The following is a 23554-nucleotide window of genomic DNA, read 5'->3' as shown; positions in this document are numbered from 1 at the left end:
TATAAAGCAGGAAATATCATGAAGAATATTCAAAGACAAGACGGATGAATTTCCTGGTGAAGTGGACACATCTTGAATTTGCTGTTTCCTCCCATCTCACCTCAAGTTTTCTTTATTTGTCCCAACAAGCAGCAGCAAGACTCAGATCGTTCCACACCAACACAACACAGAACAATAGTAACACAACCTCACAAGTTTCCTCGTTATGGAAGGTGTAAAGAAGCTGATGACTTCAAAACAGCCACAAATATTCAAGATGGAGGTTAAAATGACCACGATAACTTTCCATCGTTATAAAATCCTGTATCTCAGCTCTATCAACACAGCTCTGGTGTTTTGGTCTGATGCTGCCGACGCTCGTGATCCCTCGCAGCTCGAAAACCAAACCCAAAAGCAACCAGGACCTTTAACTCAGGGTGATTACACATTAGTGCACAGAGAAATAAATCTGCATTAATGTTTAAATTCTCAGGAATAATAATGACAATTTTAACCCTCATGAATTAATAAAACAGGATTTTGGGTATTCACACGTCACAGGATCAGAGAATCAACATTTACACTCCTATACCGCCACCTTCTGGACAGGTCGAGCGTCAACCATATTATTACTATTATTATTATTATTATTATTATTGTAGTCATAGTATTATTAGTATTATTGGCTAGTGGGGGGTTCCTAGTTCCTCTCAAGAAAGGTTTGGGAACCCATTTCACATATTAATGGATGGGGGGGTTGAAGTGTTGTGTAGTTTCTCACAGGAAATATTTAAGGGATATCAATAATAATAATAATAATAATAATAATAAAAAGAATAGCAGCCTACAGTAGTATTAGTAGGGTTATGGGTTAGGTAGTAATGTTAGTACTAGTATTAGCGTTGTTGGATTTTGTGTGGGGGGGTTTCGAGTTTCTCTCGGGAAATAAGTAAAAAAGATCAACAATAATAACAATAATTTATATTATTATTATTGTTATTATTATATTATTATTGTTGTTGTTGTTATGAGCAGTAGTAGTAGTAGTAGTAGTAGTATTATACATACATACATACAAACGTCCACCAGGTGTCAGACTTTCACCATTTTCCTCAACACAGAAAACTTTTTGTAACTGACTGAGGAGGAGGAGGGATTAGAGCAGTGTGTGTGTGTGTGTGTGTGTGTGTGTGTGTGTGTGTGTGTGTGTGTGTGTGTGTGTGTGTGTGTGTGTGTCACAACAAATCACACACACACACACACACACACACACATCTCGGGTGTGGACAGGTGAACCGACGCTAACGGGACTAAACGCCCCGACACGTCTCGTGTTTTTCCGCCGTGTTGTCGCAGCCTCTTCGGGCTCTGGAGCTCCGAGCCCCCCCGACTCCACACGACTCTGCCCGGGTCCCTGCGCTCTGCCCCGGACTCAGCTCAGAGCTCAGCCCGGCACAGGAGGAGACATGTCCCAGGAGAAGACCGACCCCCCCACCGAGCTGCTGGGTGAGTTCACCGCTGGAACGAGTCTTTGTATTCAGGTTAAATTAAAGTAAAGTAAATTAAAGTAAAGTAAAGTAGAACCTCACTGACACAGGGAAACTCTTCTAGTGTTTCTTAACTTGAGTAAATCACATACAAGTGCAGTGACACACATGTGCACCATGGAAATAACACACACACACACACACTACTGAGGGTTACACCTTATTGTAGAAATACACAACAGACTGTAAAAACAACCACAACGTTTAATCACCAGAGCTCCACAGGGAAACTCTGTTATAATAATGTTAAAGTGATTTTCATGCCTCTGAAAATCACTTTTCTCTCGTGACTGTGATTTCCATGCCCTGAGGCTCAGGCTGGATACCTGAGAGTTTCTGCTGAACACTTCCTGGTCTGAGGCTGGAGGTGGGGGGGCTGTGGGACAGGGGTGTGTCCTGTGAAATTCCTTTGGATTGTGAGATATTATCAGAAGAGACTTAAACCACAGAGAATCACTGAGCCTCTGCAGGAACAGGCTGGAAGTGTTGACGCTGGAATCAGGGAGAACGAGACCCACGACCTTTAGGTTCAACCGAGCTGCAGCAAATCACACTCAGAGAAATCAGGCCTCGGGAGATTGTTCTCATCTTGAATTATTCTCTGAGAATCAGAGCTTCAGAGCTTAAAGAGACTGGGAGAACACAAATGTACAGAAGAGTGGACGTGTTGATGAGGTTTCTAACACGTGACGTGAACTGGAAGAACACAAAGATCTCAGGATGAAGAAGAGGAGCCGTACACGTAGAAGACGAAGACGTCCACTTGGAAACACGAGGAGGTTCCAGATCTTCTGGTGATGAGGGCCGACGCCGGTGTGGATGAGCTGCAAACAACAACACTGATCTTTCCACAGCAGAGTTTATACGAGTTTATGCGTCAAACACCAGAAAAGTTTCCGAACATTTTCCGGGGCTCATGTGTGAAAACAGCATTCGTAACTATTCCTGAACAACAGCGCCCCCTGCAGCCAGCGTTCAGTGTCCGAGCGATGAAGTGGTTTCAATGTGTTGCACTGGATATTACCCATGATCCTCTGCTTCCTGACCCTGAAGAGCTGCAGCTGTAACAAATCCACCAAACTCTGTTCAGGATTCTTCATGTTTCTAAGTTTCCTGCTGAATATTGGAGATAAACTCTGGTTTTTAATAACTTCTGAGTCTTTTTAACTGATCTCAGTTCAGCTTCACTCTTCAGCTGCAGCTGGTTGTGACAGTTGAAGCTGACTCTCAGTCAGTTCTTCTCACAGGAGATGGAACCCACTCAGCAGAGTCACAGAGAACAGACGCTCAGGGAGAGAAGGAGGAAACTTTCTCATGTTCACACTCACACATCAGACTCACTTTCATCCAGCTGCTGGTTTCAGGTGGAACAGTTGTGTTGATTTAATGGACAAAATGTACAATTCTTTAGAGTTTAAAGTGATTTGGAGCTGCAGTGAAGCTTCATGTTGTCAGACAGACGAGTGGCTGCTGAGTGAGGCTGACTCATAACCCCGTGCTCTGTGTGAGGACGCCTGCAGCTCGTCTCTCACTGGACGTCGTCGGACAGACGGATGAATGGAGCTTTGTGTTTTCAGCTGCTGCTTTGGACACGTCGACCTGATGCTGCTCATCACCAGCAAAGCATCACAAGGTTGATGCCGACCGTCCACACGCCGGTTCTACTCCAAACACACGATGCCTGTTTATGCGTCCACACCAGGAGCCGGTGGCCTCACAAATCAAAACAGTAGTTGAAGATTATTTTTTCAGGAAATCAAATAGTCGATAAATCGCTTCAGCCGCACTTTAGATTTCTTGTTTGGTCCGAATGAATGGAGCCGGTTTTAATTGTCCAGGATAACGTGACCTTTGGTCTGTAATGGAGTCCACACCTCCGCTGACTCACAGTCCAAACTCTGTATTCAGGTTATCGTGATACTAAACAGAAAGAAAGAGATCACGTTTCACAAGCTGGAAGAGAAATCTGTGAAAATATCTCACATGTTAAAGAAAGAGATTAAAAGATTAAAGTTTCATGTCCGATGCTTTAGATAAGATGTTGTCCTGACATGTTGTGTAGTGAGTGTTTGTGAAGCAGCAGCAGCAGGAACACGTCAGGAACACGTCAGGAACACGTCAGTAACACGTCAGTAACACGTCAGGAACACGTCAGTAACACATCAGGAACACGTCAGGAACACGTCAGTAACACGTCAGGAACACGTCAGTAACACGTCAGGAACACGTCAGGAACACGTCAGTAACACGTCAGGAACACGTCAGGAACACGTCAGTAACACGTCAGGAACACGTCAGTGCAGTTAATAGAAAAGATGCACCAATAAAACCACCTCAGTTGAACTATTTCTCTCGGTTTTACTCAAAGAGCTTGAACACTGATTAAAGCTTTAAACAGAGAAGAGGAGGAACCATCTTCGTCTAGTTTAAACCCCCTGAGATCTGCTGGGGGGGGGTTCATGTGTTTCTGATCAGCCTCCACGCCGCTTCATGCCGTAATGTTTTCATCCTCCTCGTGACCTTGTTATGTGTCCGGGCACCGAGAGGAGGAGGGCGGCATGATGTCATGAAGGCGGGCCCTCCCTGTCACACACACACACACACACACACACACACACACACACACACTCTTACCCTCAGTTTACCTCCTCACTTCCTCTCTCTCTTCCCTCGCCTCTTCTCCCCCTCCCCCCTGTGTCTCTGTGGATGTTCCCACAGCTGCACCAGCAAAGTCTCAGCGTTCCTCCACCACGACTGTCGCTCAGAGTAAATATAGAGACAAACAAACACGGACAGACGCAAATCTGCAGAAACACGTAACTGTAACGTAACTGTAAACGAGGAGCCACAGCTGGAGAGGAAGAAGAAGAAGAAGAAGAAGAAGGAGAAGAAGAAGAAGAAGAACGTACATCTGAAATGTTACAGTAAATAAAGATGAACGACATGACTGCTCCCAAAAATGAAGCCAAAACATCTGGATTGAAAAAGAAGAAGAAAATAAAGGACAATGGGAAGACGAAGGAGAAGAAGAAGGAAAGGATGAAGACTGAGATGAGGGAAGAGACAAAGATGAAGAATGTGATGAAGACGATGAAGATGATGACCAAGAAGAAGATAAAGACGGAGAAGATGATGAAGAAGATGAAGAAGACTCACCTGCAGAAACTCAACAGATCTACAGACGTGTTTAAGTTCCTGTTCAATATGTTTGTCATTAAAGACGATTCTATATGTTTCTGTATCTTCATCTCTGTTGTTTTAACATCATATCTTCAACATACTGAGATACAACGTCGTTAAATGTATAAAACCAACACGACCCTTGTGTTAGTGCTGCAGTGTTTGTGTGGATTCCTACTGATGAACCTTGTAAATACGAGTGCGCCTGAAGGCCTCACGAAGCACCACATTATTCCCACTTTAATTAAACCCTGAGTTTGTGAGCGAGGCCGAGCTGCTTCTATTCGTGGCTTCGCTGGGACTTCATGAAATCACAGCTCTGAACCTCTGGTGTGTTCTGAGCTGTAATTTGACGCCTCCAGCTGTTGTGCTGTTAATCGTCAGGTGTCGCTCTGACCGTGTTTCCCTCCCGTTGCAGAGAGCGTGCGGGAGGCCGTGGGTCGGAGGGTGAAGCTGACCCTGCGGCGCAAAGTCCAGCTGGAGGTCAAAGGTGACAAGGTGGAGAACCGAGTGCTGGTGAGTGACGGCTCAGTTGATTTCTAAATGTGACACTTAGCGTTTGAATTCACGTGTAAAATGTACATGACCTGCAGCAGCGAGTGTCCGGGTCACGACCTCATGCCCCCCCTCTCTCCATACGTTCATCATCAAAAATACATAGAATCTAGAACTAGAATCCTCCGATCGGCTCCAACAGCAAAGACCTGGTCACAATTACACTTTCACACAAAATGAGCAGGTTTGGTTTCTTGTTAAAAAGGAAATTCACTCCTTTCCCATCACAGGAGAGAAGTTTGCTGCGTCAGGCCCCACCCCTCCACAAAACGTCATGTAAATGGGTTTAGTAGTTTTTGAGTAAACCTGCAGAGGAACAGGGACTGAACACACAACCTGAGGTAATAATTCATCTACTCCAGGAGACGGAACTCCACTTGGACGTGTCGCTGCAGGTCGAGAAGCTCAAACATGAACAGAAGGTTCAAGTTTCTGAGACGCTGCCGAGCAGAAGAGACGAGTTTTAACCCTGTGACCTGCAGCGGTGGTTTCTTCTGCCTGGTCCCTCCTGGTTCTGTTGTGTTGGGTTCTGGGTGGAAGCGCCCAGGAGAGGCCGCGTGTGGTTGTTAAATACCTGGAAGGGCAGCGACTAGCTGAGTGAGAGGAGCTGCTGCTGCTGTGAGTCAGGATCTGATGGTCAGAGTCGCTCCAGCACTTCCCTGTTTCCCTCGTTCACAGACTCGTCACCAGGTCCTTCAGGATAGCAGCTCACACTCTGCTCCTCCTTTGGGATTCAGTTTTAACCATTGTCGTAGTACTAGGAAAAAACTTCTCACTTCTCATCTGTATCTATATTTATCTACTAGTTCCAGGAATCTTCTCATCATCTTATCAGCTTCCCCTGTGTGTTGATCCTCCGAGGACGTGCAGCATCGAATCTGGTCTGATTGTGACACGTGATACGAGTATAAAGAGGAGACCAGCGCTGTGTCGCAGTCTGGAGGCTCACGGCTGAAACTGTCCCAGCAGATCAGTCTGATAATGTTGCTGGGGTGTGTCTGTATTTCTGCTCGTGCCTAAGAGAAGGTTTCCCCTTCGTCTGGATGATGGAGCCTCTAACCAAAAGAACCAAATAGTTCTGAATCCACATTAGTTCTCGTCTCTCAAACCTCCAGCTTCGTCCTCCAGAGAATCACTGAAGACCTGATTCCTGATACAAAGCAACAGGAGCAGACATCTCGTCTATGAACTGTGTGTGTGTGAAAACTCACAGGACTCAAACCTGGAACCTTCTGGTAACACAGAGTTCAGCTCAACATTTTAAAACTTCACCTTCTGCCACATTCCACGACTCTGCAGAATGTGGAGGCTGCTCCTGTCTGGACTTGACTGGAGCAACTCAGAGCGGCACACACACACACACACACACACACACACACACACACACACACACACACACACACACACACACACACACACACACACACACACACACACACACACACACACACACACACAGTTGAGTTTATTAGTTTCGTTTATTTCAGGATACCCATTTTGTGTTTTGTGTATTTTTATATTTTTGCCAAAAGGAATAATCCAACATAATTTTCGACTGATTTTTCGACTGCACCCGTTTCCTGTTCAGAAATCGTGATGATCTGGCTTCAGTTAACGATCAGATTTAGAAGCGGCTCCTTCATCCTCTGGTTCTACAGCTGCTGGTCTGTGTGTGAACTGTTCCATCGCCTGAACCACAGAATCTAAACCCGTCGCTCCAGATGCTGCTCGCTGTGCGTCCTGCTCCAGATGTTGTCCTGGTGCACATCTGTTTTCCTGTCATGTGCTCGGCCTGTGCTCTCTCTCACCTGCTCCCTCGCCCTCGTCGGTCTGAGCGACGCGTTTCCAGACGTTATAAACAGAACCAGCTTGTTCACGCTGGGTCCTGACAGGCCCCGCCCCTCGGCCCGGGTCGACGCCGCACCCCATTGGCCGACACTCCCTTCCGTTCCGTCCTATTGGCTGTTCTCTGACCTCACACGACCCGGAGTGACCTCTCTCAACTGTTCTCCCTCCGTTGCTTCCTCTCATTCTTTCTGTTTTGTAATTCCTCTGCAGTGAAAACGTGACGAAGTAGATTCTTCACGTTCAGACCGTAACTCAAACTCAAAGAACTCAAATCCCGTCAGTGAGAAACGCAGCTGGCCGAGCGAGCGGCCTCATCGTGAACTCTCTCTCCTGCAGGACAGACGTCCAACACGTGGGGACAGATGGGACGTTTTCCAGCCAGCGGGAAAACGTCCCATCTGTTGACCAAGTGAAAATAGACGAAGCTGTTGGTCGAGAGGGAAACTTCTGATCCGCTCACACACATTCACAGATCAATCATTCAATGTAGACGTAAGGAAGTATAAAACATATTCAGTGTAGCAGAATAAACTAATAAATAGTAAAAGATATATGAGTTTTGTATATTTGCATAATTCTTTGGTTTATCTACAGCAACAGTTGATCTGCGATGTACAAATACTAATATTTATTAAGAATCTAAATGATCAGATCAACAGTTTGAACTTGTAAAAACGGGTGTTTCCATGTTGTTGTTGTTTCTTGTCTGTTTGTCTCATTGTCGTGAACGAGAAATCTCAAGAACACCTCGAGGAAATTCCCCCAAAGATTAGATTTATTAGATTTTGGTTGTCGGAGGTCAAAGGTCAAGGAAACTGTAAATGACTCCGAATCAGGTTCATCTTCCAAACGGAAAGTGGGATCTCGTCTTCGGTGTGTTTCCTGAGACTCTTCAGGTCCGTCTGTCTGATGTCTGTCTCTCTGTCCGTCCGTCTGTCTGATGTCTGATGTCTGATGTCTGATGTCTGTCTCTGTCTCTGTCTCTGTTCTCAGGCGTTGGCGTCCCATCGAGCTTATCTGCTGACGACTCGGCTCCCGGCCAAGGTTTGTGAATCTGTTTTTTACTGCTCAGTCGTTTCTTGAATCCACCGGCCTCAGTGTTTCCTCCTGTTTGAGTCAAATTAGACAAAAACCCTTTTTTACAGCTGTTGACCAGCAGCTCTACAGTTTCTGGGGATTGGAGGTGAAATCTGTGTCGTTTTTCAAACATATTCATAACCTCACAGTGAATTCTCCTCATTTCTCTTTATTCTGCACTTTAAAAACGCAGATCAGTTCAGTGTTCTCCTCTCTCTCTCTCTCCTCTTCCCTCTCTTTCTCAAACTGGCCTCTGAGTCTCTGCCCAGATGAGAGCAGGTCCCACCATATGGAGATATTTGATAGTTTTACCCACAATGCAGCTGTGAGAACGCAGCCTGTGGGAAAGGAAAACACTGAGAGGAAGAAAAGTTCGACCTGGAGGGCGAGAGAGAGAGAGAGAGAGGCAGAGAAAAACAGTCTGGAAACAGTCAAAGGAAAAGTAAATGGAAAAAGGTTGATTCTCATATTATTTACTGTCTTTAAACAGAACAGTGGACAACAGGGATTTGAGCTCATTTGAGTTTTAAACATCTTATTTTATAAATGATGGGTCATCAGAGTCTTAAAATATCAAGAAGAGAAGTGAACTGACACTTACAGAAACTGCTTCCTCTTTCTCAGCCTCTATTTGGACGACTCTGGTAAACTTCCAGGTTTCTCTCTGATGTGAAACACAAATCTGTGGGAAAGCTTTTTATAAATCTGCTGTGATACAAATGTGTTCACACATTTGTATCGATGCAGAAACAGGAAGCACATCCTCGCTGGTGGTTTCTGGATGAGATGCTTTTCATTCGTTGCAAAGAAAATGACTTTGCCAAAGATAAACACTTTCTAAAGCCTGCGTCCCTATTGGCTGAGTCGCTGACGTCATCAATTAAAAAGCAGTTTACATCATTTTACAATCGGCTCTAAATAGTAACTTCTCATGTGAACTTCTCACAAGCTACGATAACAAGTTTCTTTATCAACCTGTGGTCAAACCTGATTGTTGAACTTTGCTCTTTGTTATTATGGGATATTGGAAAGAGATGTTTAAACGCTCTGAACACATAAAAACAACACATTCCATGGACTCGGGACGATTTCACAACTCTGGAGATTTGACCTTCAGAGGAGACGTGAATGAACTGTGACTTTTCCTTCAGAGAGAATAGGAGACATGTCTCTTTGGTCTGTGAGTTCCATCGACGTCCTCAGCAGTGGACGTCTCTCTCCCAGGCTAATGTGTCCAAACTGTAGGTTATCAGATCACCTCCTTGCCGGCTGACCCCTGATCTGTTGTTGCAGAGCGTTGAAGGTTCGTCTGTGTGAGACAGACGCTGCTCTGTTCCTCGTGTGAAGGGAAAAGACAATGGAGGAATTTAACAGCTGGCAAGGAAAGAGAGAGAGAGGGGGGGGGGGGTGTACTGTTTCTCTATGTCCCTCGCCCTCTCTCGCCCCCCCCCCTCTTCCTCTCTCTCTACACACTTGCTGCCTCTCGTTCTCTTTCCTGTCCAAACATGTATCCACCCTCCTCTTCCTCTCTCTCTTTTCTTTCTCCCACTTTCTCTCCCTACATATTCAACTTTCTTTAATTTGTTCCCTCTCTTCTTCAACCTTTCACTTTCCTTTTCACAGCTCTACCTTTTCCTTCGCCCCCCCCCATCCTCCTCCTCCCTTCCTCTCTCTCTCGCTCACTTGCTCTGTTTTGGCAGCGAGTTCGGACTCCACCATTATTTTGACTTTCTCTCTGGAGGGGAAACGTGTGCGAGGTTACGTCTGAGCTCCAGACATTTGTCCTGCAGACTATTTGTAGCTTGTTTTTTTACATTCCTGTTCCCCCTGTGATTTATTTTGTATTCCTGACCCTGAGGTTTTGTTCTTGTTGTAATGATTCCCAGCTCCATATATATATCAGAATAAACTGTAAATCTGTTTCTAATCTAAAAACTACTATTCCTCCAGCAGCAGCCTCTTTAATCCTCCAGTCTGTCAGATTCATTTGGACTCGTTTCCTAAACTGTTGAAGATAAATACAAACTGTTGATTCTCAGTTGAGTTCAGATGGATCAGCTACAGACTGGAGCTGGTCACAGGTTTGTTCTTTATGAAACCATCTCTAAAGAAGATGTATGGTTCTGCTCATCTTCAGGTTGATGGTTTTAATCAGTGTTATGACTGTAAAATGTTTCTGTTCAGAAAACACTGTCCTCAGATTGTCCGCTGCTGCAGCTCCTCTGTTCAGCCTCTGTCTCAAACTCTTGGTTGAACGTCCTGGTGGAGTCAACACTGATTCAGACTTTACAGTCTCACGCAGAGACATCGTCCACACGGTGACTCGTCTCGTTGTTGACAATCTGCTTATTAAAGCTGTGAAATGAGTAAGTAAATAAGCGAGTGTGAGGAAAGACTCAGATTATTGTGACACAGTCTCGTCTCCAGCTCTCGTCTCAGAACAAGTCGGAGCTTGACGACAGTCGACCTAAAACAACACGTTAGCCACTGAGCACGAAGTCGACCTTAACGTCCTGATGCGCTGCGTGGCCAAAAGTATGTGAACAGCTGAGCGTGTAATCTGCCGCCGCCGCTCGTCTGCCTGATGACGATAAGTTCACAGCCTGATGAGCCAGTTTATAAAACTTTATGGATACGATACACGTGTGTCTGTGTACAGCAGAGGCTGCTAATCTGATCTGATCTAATGTTTATTGAATCTGTGGATGTGAAGAACAGTCAGACTCCAGACGTCTGACGCATGTTTTTATCTCACACAAGTTTCTTTCTGCACAAGATCAGAGGTCAAAACAATAAAATAATTTAATAATAGTTTTTCTTCCTTCAGGGAAAACAAGAAATCAGTTTATATATAAATATATCTAAAGTTTATAATTGTAATAAAACATTAAAAGATAACCTAGTCGCCTGTGAGGACGTGTGTGACACTGTTTTGTTGGATTCAAAAAATACTTTTTATCCAGGTAAGTCTTTTTACGATTTGTGTTAGATCTTGTTTTGTTTAGATTTTCGATCTCCGGGCGACTGGATGTTAAGTCGTCAGAGAATGAAAAGTGGGCTCGGCCCCTCGGAGACTCATTCAGTTTCTACTGGAGATCCAGAGACCCCTAGTGGCAGAACATGACATTGTCCTTGTAATAAAAGATGTTGAAATTAATTTAAGAAAAACATCGTCTGTTGTTTCAGGTTGAACAGTCGTTCAGTTACCTGGATATTCAGGGGATCAGCAGCAACAAGCCCACTCAGGTACACACACACACACACACACACACACACACACACACACACACACACACACACACACACACACACACACACACACAGACACACAAACAAACAAAATACCTGTCACATTTTAATTTTAATCCTAATTTCAAAATTTAAGATGTTATTTGGTGGTGCGTGTGTGTGTGTGTGTGTGTGTGTGTGTGTGTGTGTGTGTTGTGTGTGTGTTCAGTTGGTGTTGGAGCACGAGCGCGGCCCCTGGAGCCTCCGGCTGAACTCGGTGGAGGAGGTGGACGAGGTCATCGCTCATATCGGCAGCTGTCTGCACCGGATCTGTCCCACGGGTTCACCTGTGTAGGTACCACACAGGCCGCAGTTACACCCCACGACCCCCAGGGGGAAGACACACCACATTGAACCTGGTTGGAGGTTTTGTGGACAAGATGTCTTCACCTGACGTGGACATTAAAAATGTGGACGATGTGTTTGAAGGTGAATGTTTCTTTCTTCTTTGAGGAAGGAAGGTGATGAGGAAGTTGAGTCTCAAGCCTCCGGAGAGGACGGCGGCGCTTCAGGCCATGTGGGACGACCAGGGCTCGGCTGAGCTCGGACCCTGCGGTAACCAGCCGCACATCGTACATGTGTTCGTCAGTGAAACGTCCGAAGTGTTGAAAGGCTAAAGAGACTTGTTGTTTTCAGGTGGTTTCTCTCATCAGTACTGGTGTGTGTGTGATAACCTGGGGGTGCCGTACAGGGAGGAGGTCCAATGGGTCAGTGACGTCTTCTTCTGCATCTGTTTTTAATGACTCTCACGTCCCTTCTCTTCCTCCTCTGCTTTGTGTTGCACCTGAACGCACCATCATTAATCTGTCTCCTCTTCCTGTCCGTCCCACTTGTCCTCGTCGTCCAGGACGTGGACACCATCTATCTCACCCAGGACACCAGAGAACTCAACCTGCAGGACTTTGTCCACCTGGAAAACAGGTTCGTCCTCGACTCAGCAGCTCAAAGTCAATTAGATGTTTTGGCTTCACTTTGTCCTGTCGTCCATCTTTACTTACAGAGTTTTACCAACAGATTAATTTGTACCGTAACTTTTAAATGTTTTGTTTTATTGTTTTTATTTGTGTTCACAAAAACAATATTAAAGTTTATTCTTATTTTTGCTCCAAAGAATAAAACAACGTTTGTCTGAATATGTAAATTCTTCTTCTTCTTCACAGGGATTTGGTGGCGATCATCGCAGCGCTGGAGTTCAACCAGTGGTTCACCAAACTCTCCACCAAAGACTACAAACTGGTAACAAGCTGCCGGACACTTTTACCCAGAATTCCCTCTGCACCACACAAACAACCACACACACAATCAGACGATGCTCACTTCTTAAATTAGTAATAACGAAGTGAGCTCGACCACATGGTGATGAATGATTGTTTTTTATAAACGAGCTGTAGATCACGTCTCTAATCTTATTGGTTGTCATGTTGTGATGTCATAGTGACGTGTGTGTGTGTGTGTGTGTGTGTGTTGCCCAGTCGACAGACGTGTGCGATCAGATCCTCAGGGTCGTGGCTCGATCCAGTCGACTGGAGGAGCTGGTTCTGGACAACGCTGGACTCAAGAGGTCAGAGGTCAAATAAGAGAACTGGTCACGCTCATGTGAATCAGTGTCAGTTAGTGTTTTCATGTCTTTGTGTTGCATGGAGGTTTGTGTGTTTGTGTGTTTGTGATGTTCTGTCGCTCACATTTCTCGTCAGTGATTTTGCTCAGAAACTGGCCGGCGCTCTGTCACAAAACCCCGCCTCCACGCTGCACACACTCAACCTGAGCAACAACTCGCTGGAGGACAAAGGTTAGAACACACACAGACTCACACAGACTCACACAGACTCACACAGACTCACACAGACAGTGCAGGTTGCAGATACAGGTGTCAGGTTAATCTCAGGTGTGAGCTGGACCAATGGAGGCTTCTCTGTGCAGGTGCTGCTGCTCTGAGCGCTCAACTCGCCAAACTGCCGATGGGCCTGAAGCACCTGAACCTCTGCAGGACGTCCATGTCTCCTAAAGGTGAACAAACACACAGAGACAACACATCTTCCTCTTTCTGAAGAGTTTCTTCAGGTCAGTTTTGTATTTGCAGGAGTGAACATCCTCTGTCAGTCTCTCTGTGCGAACCCAGTCGTGGCCACCACCCTCACACACCTCGACCTGTCGGGAAACTCGCTGCGAGGCGACGACCTCCAGGTGCGGCTCCGCCTCTCGTCTCATCTCCGGCTCCGCCTCTCGTCTCATCTCCGGCTCAACGCCAACGTTTATTCAATTTATGTTTTTATGTTTTTCTTCACAGAACCTGCACAGTTTCCTGAGTCACTCCAACAGTCTGGAGACTCTGGATCTGTCCAACAGCGACTGCTCTCTGGAGCAGGTGAGCAGCACACACACACACACACACACACACACACACACACACACACACACACACACACACACACACACACACACACACACACACACACACACACACACATACACACACACACACACACACACACATATTTGTGTTCTTCCAGTTTCACGTCCGTCACGTGTTAGAAACCTCATCAACACGTCCACTCGCTCACTGGGAAGCTTCCACACATTGTCCTGCTGTATCCTCACATGGACTCACTCTGACATGTTACTGACATACAGAACCTGCAGAACATGTGAGGAACATGTGAGGAACATGTCAGGAACATGTCAGGAACATGGTTGTCCTGTTTGTGTACGTCCTCTTTTGTCTCAGTGTAATTTCTGTGTTTTCCAGGTGTGTTCGTCTTTGCTTCGAGGATCTTTGAAGCATCTCTCCGTCCTGAACATGTCAAAGACCGTCTTCTCTCACAGGTCAGATGTTAAACCTGAACTCATCAAACAGTGTCCAGTGTTATTATAGATGATACACGAGGAGGAAGCAAAAATGTTCTCTTCCTGATTGGTTCCTTTTCAGTCACATGTTCTTACCGTGTCAATACTGACGCGCCGTCTCTCCTCGCTCTCACACAGGAAGTGTAAAGAAATCCCTTCGTCCTTCAAGCAGTTCTTCAGCGGCTCTCAGGCTCTGAGCTCCGTCAGCCTGTCGGGAACCCGGCTGCCGCTGGAGGCTCTGAAGTAAGAAAACTGCTTTTTATCAGGACGGTAAAAAACATCGCAGAGGTTTAACAGGAAGTGGAAAATGCTTCAGTCACAAAGTAAACAAAAGCTCGTATGTCCAAACGTGATAAACAGAAGGTGCAGGACAGAAGGGACGGAAACCAGAAGATGAGAAATGTCCACACACTAGTTGATGATCTCACAAACTTTCTATTTGACCTCAGAGGACGGTAACGCTTCAGGTTCAGGCCCTTTGGGGTTGGGCCCCGCCCCCACTGACAGCCACACAGCCTGTTTGTTCCATTTTTATTATAAGACAGTTTGTGGAATTAGTCTGTAAATCAGACGGAGGATGAGGATCTTTGACTCTTGATGTTCTTTCCGTGTGCAGGTCGTTGCTGCTGGGCCTCGGCTGTAACCCCAGCCTCAACGACGTTTCTCTGGATCTCAGCTGCTGTGAGGTAAAACACACGTGAACTCAGAGAACAGCTGATAAATGAAAATAGATATCCACAGTTTGCTTTGTGAGATTGTGACAAAGCGACGTCTGTTTGCTCGTAGCTGCGTTCAGGAGGCTCCCAGATCCTGGAGGGCTGCATCGCAGAGATCCCCAACATTTCCAGTTTGGACATTTCTGACAACGGTGAGGACATCTTTGGACGTTTTACGAACTGAACTGACTCTGATCGTGACTCGTTTCTGTCTCCTCAGGTCTGGACATGGATCTAATCACTCTGCTGGTGTGGCTCGCCAAGAACCGCTCCGTCAGAACCCTCTCACTGGGCAAGAACTTCCACAACATCAAGTCCAAGTGGGTGAAAAACCTCTGAAACATCCTGGTTGTTCCAGTTGTTCTGGTTCCATGTATATTGATGCTCATTGAACTGATGCTCCTCCAGAAATGTGTCTCCAGTCCTGGACAACCTGGTCCACATGATTCAGGAGGAGGATTCAGTGAGTTTCAAATATTTATTCATTATTTAATTTCCTGTCTTTATTTCATCCATCAGGCGTTTTTGGATGAAATCGTCTGATTAAAAATCGCTCCCCTCTCTCTCCTCCTCTGCAGCCGCTGACCTCGCTGTCCTTGGCGGATTCCCGGCTGAAGGCCGACCTCTCCATTGTCCTCAACGCTCTGGGCAGCAACACGTCTCTGACCAAGCTGGACATCAGTGGAAACGCCATGGGAGACATGGGCGCCAAGATGCTGGCGAAAGCTCTGCAGATCAACACCAAACTCAGGTGAGCACCAGAAACAACCGATCACAGAGGTCAAGTGTTTAGAGCTCAGTCGCCTCAGTCTCCTCCTCCTCCTCCTCCTCCTCCTCCTCCTCCTCCTCCTCCTCTGTGTGTGTCTGCAGGACGATAGTGTGGGACAGAAACAACGTCAGTTCTCAGGGACTCCAGGACGTCGCTGCCGCTCTGGAGAAGTGAGTGTTTGTCTGTTTGTTTGTTTCTCAACCGATTTCCAGCGAAGAGACAACTCACTGTAATTCAGGCGTCTTCTTCAAGAAGACAACAACTCCCATGATCCCACGCTGCTTCACGACATCATCAAACTAGCTCTTTTGTTATTGTTTTGATTAGGAGACCCCTAGTGGCCAAAGTTACATATTGTGAGTTTATTGTATCAGACGTTTTCTCAGAAATAAATTGATCTTGATGAAAAAAATATTTAGAGGACTGATATTTATGAGAGTTCTTTCATTTTTATTATTTTATTATTATTGTTCTAATGCTGCATTGTATTATTTTATTTACTTTATTTAATTGTTTTAATCCGGTTTAACGATGTAAAACACTGTAACTGTCCTGTGTAAGTTTCTTATTTGTCACTATTCTAGTGTTAAATGGTTTAAACCCTGATGTGGATCTTTGTACATTTCTTATTCCTCGTTCTATCAGGAACTACACCATTCGCTTCATGCCTGTTCCCATCATGGACGCTGCTCAGGCGCTGAAGGCGAACCCGGAGAAGACGGAGGACGCCTTATTAAAGGTCCCTTTATAATCATATGTATAATAAGAAATCATGTTGCACAGAGTTCTGTAGTCAGGTTCCTGTGTGGTGTTGCAGATGGAACAGTATCTGCTGAGGAACCACGAGACACGTAAATACCTGCAGGAGCAGGCGTACAGGCTGCAGCAGGGGATCGTCACCACCACCACACAACAGGCAGGAGACCACACAGCTGGAGCCTAACTGGGATTGGCCTCTGACCTCTGACCTCTGACCTCTGACCTCTCCTTGTCTACAGATGATGGATATGATGTGCGTGAAGGTGCAGGATCACCTCAACTCTCTGAAGTTCACGGAGAGCAGCTCGGTTCAGGAGGACATGAAGGTGGCGGAGAACCTCATGAAGGACGCCAGGAACTCCAAGACGGTGAGACGACGTGACAGGAGACAATCAGAGGAGAACAAAAGATTCAGGGATTCAACTTTGTGGTCTTCTTCTCTCTTTATCTGGCTCATCCCTGCAGCTCCTCCCCAACCTGTACCACCTGAGGAGCGGGGGGGGCAGGGGCGCCTGCGTCGGAGCCATTCAGGACAAACTGGAGTCGATGGCTGGAGAGGTGGCGAGGGTGATGGACGAACAGCTGCAGGTACCGAGCTCACAGCGTTTAGCTGCTGCTTTTAACAAACTCTAAATCCCTGAGTTTAACCTCGCTCCTCCTCCTCCTCAGACGATGCTGGCGTCCATGGTGGACGCTGCTGAGGGCCTGTGTCCTCACGTGATGAAGAGGAGCAGCCTTAGTCAAGAGCTGCTGACGGCCGGAGCCGGGAGGATGACCATCCCCCGCAGCTTCATCACCACCACGCTGCTGGAGCAGTCCGGCGTCGACATCATCAACAAGATCAGGTCTGATTGGCCACATGATGTCTTGAAGCTTTTCTTCTTCCTGCAGTTTAAAGGTTTTAAATATCTGATCATTTTCTAATGTGGGAGCCACAGAGTCAAAGATCTGATGACGTCCGTGAATCATGATTTAAATCTGACTGAGAAGATGACTTTTTATAATAATATTAATAAACCATACAGAACCTTTCGAGGTAAGTCTGAGACGTGGTCCCCGGCCGTCAGTCTGATTTTCTGTCCTGTGGTTTTTTGTTTTTTCAGTGAGGTGAAGCTCAGCTTGGCGTCGTGTCTGTCCGATCGCATCGTGGACGAGATCCTGGAGTCTCTGTCCAGGTCACAACACACTCTGGTGAGTCTGGCCTCCATCTTTCTGTTCGTCTCTCTTTTTGTTGTGTCTCCTCATCCCTCCGTCCTCCCTCCGTCTCCAGGCCGACCATCTGAGCAGGAAGGACCCGCCTCTGCTGCGTCACGCGCCTCACATGGAGGCCGAGGTTCTGGACGAGACGGTTCTGCAGTCGGAGAACCAGAACCAGGAGCAGGAACACAAACCACAGCGGAAACACGGGCTGCAGGATATGGACACGTGCATGGTAGGAAAGAATTATTGATAACGTGTTAATATGACGTGTATGATGATGTCGTGTGAATCCATCCAGAGCCTGAATCATTTCTTTATGTCGCGATGAGTCTGGTTCACACCTTAAAATAGTTTGAGTTATTAGTGTAAAATTAATAATTTAAATTAATAATTATAACTCTGAATTTGTATTTAATACTTTTACACTTATCATCATTTAATACATTAATGTGAAAATAGTTCTGATCGTAATGAGGTCATCATCTGCACAGTCCTTGTACGTGTTAGTATTTTGTTGTATTTAGATTTTAATTAATTTGCCAGAAATGAGATAAAACTCACATTAAACAATTTGAAAGATGAACTTCACTGATCTTCTATAAAGAAATCGTGATAATATCATTATCGCGATTTCTTTTGGCCACAATCACTGAACTTGAGCTAAAACTTAAATGATCTGTTTGAGTTGAAATATAAAAAAGATCCAATGTTTGCTCCTCAGATGACGAAGAGGAAGAGTATTCTGGTGAGGATGCTGCGTCCCGTCTCTGTGGCCTTCGGTGGGTGAAACACAAAATCACACGACAAATAAACTCAGTCCAACTCTGTCACGTTAAAATTAATTAAATTATATTTATATTTTATAATATTTTTGTATATCCTGTCCGACAGAGATGGAGTTTGACCTGGACAAAGCTCTGGAGGAGGTTCCCATCCATGTTGAGGACCTTCCTCTTCCTCCTCCTTCTTCGCCGTTACCCGACAGGATGTCAGCGTACAGAGACCTCCCTCCTCCCCCGAGGTCCACGGACACGAGGTCCCTCCCTCTGGGCGATCTGCTGCCGGTGGACCACAAGCTGCTGGAGCATCGCACCAAACTACGACCGAAACCCAAGAAGAGGACGAAGCCCAGTCGACCACGTGTAGGTTTCTGTCGGACTGAGGGTCGAGACTTTCGATGAGTGAAGTCAAATGAATCCAAGACGAGCTGCTGACTCATTTCTCCACCGTTCCCTTTCAGCGACAGGCCGCCGGCGGCTCGGCGCCACCAGACGGCGAGCAGAACAGCATCATGGGAAAGCTGGACGAGGGCCTGGACGACTTCTTCTCCAAGAAAGTCATCAGACTCAGCTTCAAGTGAGAGTTTGAACATGTAGAAGTAGAGTTGTGTGTCGTCAGCGTAAAAAATGATTTGTATCAAAAAGTGTGAAAACTGAGATTTGATTGGTTCATAAAAACAAAACTCCCGAAAGTAAAAGTAAAAAGTTGATCTTGTTTTCTTCAGACTTCCATCTGTCAAAGGTTCAGCGTCAAACCCGCAGGAAGCAACAGAGAAGAAACGTGAGTCCAGGAAGAGCGGCTTCTTCAACCTCATCAAATCCCGGACGTCCCGCTCAGAGAAGAGCCACGGAGCCGCCGCCATCACGCCTCCTCAGCCCGTGACCTCCAGCACCGCCGCCCCCTCTTCTTCTGTCAGCCCCGTGACTGAGGAGCCCACATCCCCTGCACCGCCCATAAAGAACGCCGCCCCCCCAGCGGAGCCGCATCAGGAGCTCCACAGGGCGCAGGCCGTGAACCACTCAGATTCAGAGACGGAGGTCTGTCCGCCTCCTGCTGAGGAGGAGAAGGAGGAGAAGGAGGAGGAGGAGGAGGAGCACCCCCACAAACCTCGCCATATTGGAGTTCCTGTGATGGGAATGGACCTGATGGCTGAGATGAAGGCCCGACAGGAGAGGATGGCTGTGAAGAAGGTGGGTTTGGTCACATTGAGTTCTTCAAATAACGTATTCAAACGTATGTGCTGCTGATAACTGACGTGTCCTCAGCGACACATTAAACCTGTGTGTGTGTCTTCAGTCTGAGTCGTCGTCCTCTCAGGACAAAGTGGACGGAGACAAAGGTGAATCTCTTTAATATCCTGATAAATATAAATATATTGATATGATTTAAACTGTATCGTGAAACGTGAAACTTCACATCCTGCAGCCATGTCCGACATCCACCCCCCCGTCCCGGCGGAGAACGAAGAGTCCAGACCGGAGCCGCCCCCCAGGTCCAAACCGCCGAGCGTCAGCCCCAGACCGCCTCCGTGCCAGGCCGCCAAACCCCCGCCGGGTCCCACCAGTCCCACCAGTCCCACCTGTCCCACCGGTCCCACCAGTCCCACCAGTCCCACCTGTCCCACCGGTCCCACCAGTCCCACCTGTCCCACCGGTCCCACCAGTCCCACCAGTCCCCTGCCGAGCAGCACCAACGTTCACGGTACACTACGCTTTACTGAGTCTTCTGCTCAATCACAAGAAGATACGTATATTCATCCCCTCAAGTAGGAAAGTAGTTTAAATCTCAGTCTGTGTTTTTCTTCTCAGACGACTCCACTGAGGCTCCAGCAGCCAAAGCCCCACTTCCTGCTCCTCGCCTGAAGAGGGCGCCGTCGGAGCAGGAGCGAGAGAGCGTGAGCAGCAACTCTGCAGGACGCCTGTCGCCAGTGGACGGTTCGTGTCTCTGTTCGATTCCCACACACTCGACACTGGCAGCAGCAATATCACTTATAGTTTTAAACTCTATGTGGAACATTAAAACAACACAAAACGGTTTGTTCACATCAGTTTTAGAAGAAGGATTTAAACATTTAAATATTTATACATTTAAACATTTACTATTTTTCAGCTTTAAAATATTATCTGATGCAAATTGACTAAAGAAAAGTCAGATACATTTAACTACTTTTTCATGGTCCACTGTCCAATATGTATTTAAAACTGATAAATATCCTGATGAACCAGAATAATCATTTCTCATCTAATATTATGGTTCCAGATCATTTTATTACTTTTATTATTTAGCAGTTTTAGGATCATATTGAAGCTTCTACTTTCTTGTATTCATCATTTTATTTGTCCTAAGTTCATGTTAAAAACAATCATCCGAACCCCAGGACGCCACGCCGCAGTGGCTGCTGGGAATTCAGCTGTTTCTTCCGATGAGTCACTGTGAGCTGATAAATATAACGTGTGACGCCTCCACACCCGAGGCCCGTGTCGCCTGCAGCGCACGTTCAGTCGCAGCCTGTTGTCGACACGTCCAAGTGTCAGTGTGCGTGTTGTGGGTCCACACTCGACTTGTGTAATTAACACTTAGAGGAAGTCGGTGTTTTTCCTTAAAGCGACGTTTCTTCTGTGTAATCACAAGAGGGAGAACAGGAGGCGTTTCACAAACTGACAAACTGACAAAGTGTGTTTCACTTCACACGTCGGCGTCGACGTTAAAACTCTTTAAAAACACGATTTTATTTCTTTTACCTCAGTAACACATGTAGTTAAATGTGTTTCAGGTAATCAGATTACAATCTGACACGTTGACCACATGACACTGTTAAAGGTCACTGACGGATCTGCTTCCTCTCGTCTCTCGTTTCAACAGCCGACTTTTCCGGAGACGCTGGCGATGCCTTTGACCCCGGTGCAGGGGCGGAGCCCGGTGCAGGGGTGGAGTCCGAGGCAGGGGCGGAGCCCGGTGCCGGCGGCGGCAGGCAGTGGTCGTCTCTGAAGAGTTCAGCCCCTCCTCCTTCCGACACGGAGGCGGACCGAGAGCGCACCCAGTCCCTCCCCGCTTATGGTTTGAATAATCACATTCTCAAAACGTAGCAAGAATTACAAATTTGTTTATGGTTAATTAATGATAATCAACAATAGATAAGTTCATCAATTATTAATACTCAGCTATATTTCATATTTGTTCTCAGTTTGAGGTTCTTGTGGTTGTTGTCTCTCTCTCTGTAGCGGCGCCTCCGTCGCTGGCCGACACAGATCTGAGTCCGGCCGAGGACGAGACTGAAACGGCCGATCTCAAGTCTGACGGCAAATCAGAGGAGGAGTCCGGTGACGAGGCTCCTTCGGTCTGACGCCAGCGAGACGTTTAGAATCCGACGTTTCAGGACAATCACTCGTGTGCTCGGATGACATTGAGTTTTCTTAACAGTTCCTGGTGAGGCTCGTGTACTCAGAAGAGGTTCCTGACCTGGGATCAGCCGGGTTTCATCAGCGTCTCCAACAGGATCATTATCTGAGGCTCCATCTTCTCCACGGAACAGAGAACTGTCAATCAGGAGCAGCAGCTAGAAACAGAAACAAAAATTATATCTCAAAATATGTCAAAAACCAAAGAGACGATGAAACTGATTCAAACTGAAACGAACGTTATTTTTTTTTGGTCTTATTGTGTTTAATTTGAATCGACTGTTAACGACCAGTTCAAACCTGCTGAGGGTTTTATTTCATCTAAAGGCAACAGAGACGGCAAAAAGATTTATGTTTAATTTGATGAAATATGATGAAAGACTCGGCTGCGAGTTGAGATTTTGAAGCGTTTATTTAAAACATTCCTCTTGTTCATGACTAGAAAATATTTCAGGTCAGTTTCTGTGGATAATATAATTTGAATGACACTGTAAAACATACAAACTTATCCTCTCTAACACATTATTCTCCTTTTTGACTTTTCAGTTTTCAGTTTAAGTTTTTAGTTCTTGAAATAAGACGGAATAAGAGAAGTCACAGCTTCAACTGTCACAACCAGCTGCAGTTGAAGAGTGAAGCTGAACTGAGATCAGTTAAAAACACTCTGAAGTTATTAAAAACCAGAGTTTATCTCCAATATTCAGCAGGAAACTGTTAAAACATGAAGAATTCTGAACAGAGTTCGGTGGATTTGTTCCAGCTGCAGCTCTTCAGGGTCAGGAAGCAGAGGATCATGGGTAATATCCAGAGGGACGACCCAGTCAGAGTCAACACATTGAGACACTTTGTTTATTCTGCACATGAAACCACTTCCAGTAAAGAAAATAGTGACATGAATCAAAATATATTAAATATGTATATTAATATAAGCAAGCCTTAGAGGTAATCACCACATGTGGCTGCAGGGGGCGCTGTTGCTCAGTAAGTTACAGCGTGTTGCTTTAAACCTCAGCAGTCGTCTTCTCCTGAGTCGACAACAAGTCGTGAACATGTCACCACGAACATCACATGACCACGAGAAACCAGCGCGTCGCTGCTCCGCCCACTGAGGTGTCACTTCAACCAATGAGATTCTTCTGGCAGAAAACTAAAACTTTAACTTTCCAGATGTTGTTCTTTAAAAACTAAAATCCTTCTTCTCCTCTGATGTGACCTGTCACCGCTGCTGTATCGTCTCATTCTGACGTCTGTCAATCACCGACTGCTGCACTGACACGTGTTTATGTCCCGATGTAAATACTAACGTTGAAATGGGTTTTAATCAGAGTCACGTACACGAACTCTGGGGTTTTACTGTCATTGGAGCAGAAATCTGATTTATTATTTTCATTTAAGAGACTTGGTGATGGTTTTCTTTATACTGGGACAATATTTTTGAAATATTTTGCTTTTTAAAAAAAAGATATGTTATATTGTTTATATGTGAGTGGACCTTCACACCTGGAAACATCTGTATTTGTATGTTTATATGAATAAATCCTGTTTCCCTGCTCTGACTCTCTCTCTCTCTCTTTATCTCGCTCCTCCTCCTCCTCCTCCTCCTCCTCCTCCTCT

At 46.0% G+C, this 23554-nt stretch overlaps 1 protein-coding gene across 1 annotated transcript; it reads left to right on the top strand.

The window, feature by feature from the left end:
- The first annotated feature begins 1213 nt into the window (after positions 1-1213).
- Positions 1214-23436, top strand: LOC118124950 (F-actin-uncapping protein LRRC16A). Its single transcript, XM_035183185.2, has 38 exons — positions 1214-1485; positions 5125-5222; positions 8103-8153; positions 11373-11432; positions 11644-11765; positions 11932-12029; positions 12111-12181; positions 12322-12395; positions 12635-12710; positions 12947-13035; positions 13169-13263; positions 13395-13481; positions 13555-13658; positions 13762-13839; positions 14221-14297; positions 14457-14561; positions 14935-15004; positions 15105-15186; positions 15255-15354; positions 15443-15497; positions 15613-15785; positions 15905-15973; positions 16449-16542; positions 16621-16719; positions 16802-16930; positions 17028-17150; positions 17232-17407; positions 17666-17753; positions 17833-17994; positions 18484-18541; positions 18654-18904; positions 19003-19118; positions 19267-19732; positions 19839-19881; positions 19968-20243; positions 20351-20476; positions 21405-21599; positions 21764-23436. Exons 1-38 carry the CDS (start codon positions 1446-1448, stop codon positions 21883-21885), a joined length of 4398 nt encoding a protein of 1465 aa, XP_035039076.2. The 5' UTR covers positions 1214-1445; the 3' UTR covers positions 21886-23436.
- Positions 23437-23554: the final 118 nt, after the last annotated feature.

This window comes from Hippoglossus stenolepis, chromosome 17 (genome assembly GCF_022539355.2).
Source record: "Hippoglossus stenolepis isolate QCI-W04-F060 chromosome 17, HSTE1.2, whole genome shotgun sequence".
NCBI lineage: Eukaryota > Metazoa > Chordata > Actinopteri > Pleuronectiformes > Pleuronectidae > Hippoglossus > Hippoglossus stenolepis.
This window is presented reverse-complemented; position numbering and strand designations above follow the sequence as displayed.

What these genes read in the sequence shown, in the direction of transcription:
- LOC118124950 (XM_035183185.2), top strand. Translation starts at nt 1,446, where the DNA reads ATGTCCCAGGAGAAGACCGACCCCCCCACCGAGCTGCTGG. An exon ending in GCGACTGCTCTCTGGAGCAG is followed by an intron (nt 13,840 to 14,220) that starts GTGAGCAGCACA and finishes TGTGTTTTCCAG; the next exon opens with GTGTGTTCGTCTTTGCTTCG. An exon ending in GACATCATCAACAAGATCAG is followed by an intron (nt 17,408 to 17,665) that starts GTCTGATTGGCC and finishes TTGTTTTTTCAG; the next exon opens with TGAGGTGAAGCTCAGCTTGG.